Source organism: Meles meles, chromosome 8, assembly GCF_922984935.1.
Source record: "Meles meles chromosome 8, mMelMel3.1 paternal haplotype, whole genome shotgun sequence".
Lineage (NCBI taxonomy): Eukaryota > Metazoa > Chordata > Mammalia > Carnivora > Mustelidae > Meles > Meles meles.
Window position 1 is genome coordinate 99,658,974 of NC_060073.1, and position 3,210 is coordinate 99,662,183.

Sequence of the window (3,210 nt, forward strand, 5' to 3'; positions counted from 1 at the left end):
TGCAAGAAGTTGCTGCGGCCAAGGTCAAAGAAGTTACTGCTTGCATTCTCTTCTTGGATTTTGATGGATTCTTGTCTCACATTAGGTCTTTCATCCATTATAAGTTTATCATTGTGTATGATGTAAGAGAATGGTTCAGTTTCATTCTTCTGCATGTGGCTGTCAAGTAGTTAAAAATAGAGCTGCACTACGGCCCAACAATTGCACTACTGGGTTTTTACCCCAAAGATATAAATGTAGTGAAAAGAAGGGCCAAATGTACCCCAAAGTTCATAGCAGCAATGTCCACAATAGCCAAACTGTGGAAGAAGCCAAGATGTCCTTCAACAGATGAATGGATAAGGAAGATGTGGGTTGTATATACAATGGAATATCTCAGCCATCAGAAAAGATGAATACCTACCATTTACATCGACATGATGGAACTGGAGGGTATTATGCTAAGTGAAATATGCCAGTCAGAGAAGGACAATTATCATATGGTTTAACTCATATGTGGAATATAAGGAGTAGTACAGAGGATCATAGGGGAAGGGAGGTAAAACTGAATGGGAAGAAATCAGAAAGGGAGACAAACCATGAGAGACTCTTGACTATAGGAAACAAGGTTTCTGCAACAAGGGTTGCAGAAAGGGAGGTGGGTGGGGGATGGGGTAACTGAGTGATGGGGATTAAGAAGGGCACATGATGTGATGAACATTTGGTGTTCTATGCAACTAATGAATCACTGAACACTATATCAAAAACTAATGATGCACTAAATGTTAGCTAATTGAATTTAAATAAAAAAAAGAAGTAGGAATTGGGCTGAATCTCTGGAGCATACTGTTAAGAATAAAGCTCAGTTTTCAGTATGGGGCTGAGAATAACCATGAGATTTAACAATGTTTGCATGCTTAATTGACATTCTTACAGAGAAGTGTTTAAAGGAAAAAACTTGTTCTGAAGAAAATTATGGGGGCAAACACACACACACACACACACACACACACACACACACACCATACACACACCCCAACAACCCAGTAACATTAGTTCTGTTTAATTTGCAATTCTCTTCAGCGTTTTTTTCAGAGCACATTTGACATCTTTGTTCCTTAGACTATAGATGAGAGGGTTCAACATGGGTACTATATTGGTGTAAAATACTGAGAAGAACTTTCCCTGGCCCATAGAACCAGCAGGAGAGGTCTTGAGATGTGTGAACAACCCAAATCCATAGAACAGACCAACAGTCACTATGTGGGAGCCACAGGTGCTGAAGGCTTTGGACCAGCCCTGAGCTGATGAGACATGGAGGACACTGGACAGGATTAGCGCATACGAAATGAAAATAATGAAGCCGGATATTATGACCACTGTGCTTACAACAATGGAATCTACCAGCTCACTGGCAAAGGTGTTGCTGCAGGAGAGCTGGAGGAGGGGGAAGATGTCACACATGTAATGGTTGATGGTGTTCAAATCACAAAAGGACAATCTGATCATGTCCCCTGTGTGGATCATAGCACCAGCAAACCCCATCACATAAGAACCAAACATCAGCAGCGAACAGACCTGAGGAGACATGGTAACTGTGTACAGCAAGGGTTTACAGATGGCCACATAGCGATCATAGGCCATGGCTGTCAACACATAGCACTCAGAATGGACAAAGAAACAGAAAAAAAACAGCTGAGTCATGCATTCTGTAAAGGAGATGATATTCTGCTCTGATACAAAGTTCATCAGCATTTTAGGAGTAATGACCAAGGAATGGCAGAGATCTATGAAGGATAAGTTGAGGATGAAAAAGTACATGGGAGTATGCAAGTGAGAATTCAGGCAAATTAGAGTAATTAAGCTCAGATTCCCTACCACAGTGACAACATAGTTCAGGAAGAAGAGAAAGAAAAGGGGTAACTGGAGCTGAGACTGATGTGTAAGTCCTACCAGAATGAACTCCATCACTGAAGAGCCATTTTCTGTAGCCATTATCTGCAGGGCTGTGATCTGTGAGGAAATGAGAGAAGAAAGGAAGGGACATCAGGAAGGGGTTCAGATCCTTTGCTTCTTGAGTAAGGCCTTCTAGAGGAAAGGGCTTAAGTGTGGCTGTTGGGACAGCGACCTGGAAGGAGAGCCAGGGCAAGGACTCTCCATTTTAACTTTCTTCTCTTGCTTGTCCTTTTCTTCCATGTTTTCAGATCTCAGCTATAACTCCTCACCTCCCCTGATCTAACATAATCCAGGATGAAGACTTCTAGCATGGACACCAAAAGTGATGATCACATGTGAGAGATAAGGAAGCAGTATCTTGAAGAGATGAATAGGCTGGTCAAGGTCATACAGATAGAGAACCGAGGAGCCGAAGTTGTACTTGGGACCACTTCCTATGAAAATCCCTGGAGCTCCGAGACAGTAAAGTCACTGTGATACCCACTGCACCCGCTGTCCAACCCACTCTCTCCTGCTCACCTTTCAAAAATTCATTACCCGGCTTAGTGAAAGTGCTAAGAAACAAAAAGTTTCAGCAAGATTAAGTAACTTGTCCAAGATCACATGTTGCAACTAGAGGAATTTGAATTCCCCTATTGTTATGAACTTCTCCTGCCCATTCCCTTTATCCAGTCTTACCTCAAAATCACAATGAATTGTTTAGGAAGGACAAGTGGCCTCCCTACACCTCTCCCCTGCTGTAGCCGTGGGAATGAAAACATCAGAACAGAAAGACTCAGTTGCCCAACTTCCTTTTGCCTGGAGACCTCACTACTGCCAGACCCCGAAGTGTTCTTTTCCCTTCGCTGTCCTAGAGAAGACAAAGGCCCTGAAAATGGAGAAGCCAACATCCCTTCTGTTTGTAGATTTGCATAAAACGTCTTCAGGGCAAGGCAAATGAATCAACTTAATGTCTCCAAACCATCAGCAGGTTCATAATATTATGAATTTGTCTTATTCTCTCTGGATCTTGGGAGCTTGTTCAGAAGCTTGGAAAACAAGACTCAATTAGCATCAAAGTTTGATCAGGCTCTCGAGGGAAGAAATTACTGAGCCTGTGTTTACATCCTTTGTCAATAAGTTAACATTAGTTCCTTTGGGACTCAATGTTCTCCAAGCATGAGTTCACATTAAAAATTTTGGATCTTCTGGGGCACCTGGGTGGCTCAGTGGGTTAAGCCTCTGCCTTCGGCTCAGGTCATGATCTCAGGACCCGGGGATCGAGCCCCACATCCG

At 42.7% G+C, this 3,210-nt stretch overlaps 1 protein-coding gene across 1 annotated transcript; it reads right to left on the reverse strand.

Annotated features, from left to right (window-relative positions):
• Nucleotides 1-1,041: 1,041 nt before the first annotated feature.
• LOC123949606 (olfactory receptor 143-like) lies at nt 1,042-1,986 on the reverse strand. The gene has a single exon (XM_046017153.1). The coding sequence runs from the start codon at nt 1,972-1,974 to the stop codon at nt 1,042-1,044; it is 933 nt and encodes a 310-aa protein (XP_045873109.1). The 5' UTR covers nt 1,975-1,986.
• Between the last annotated feature and the right edge of the window lie 1,224 nt (nt 1,987-3,210).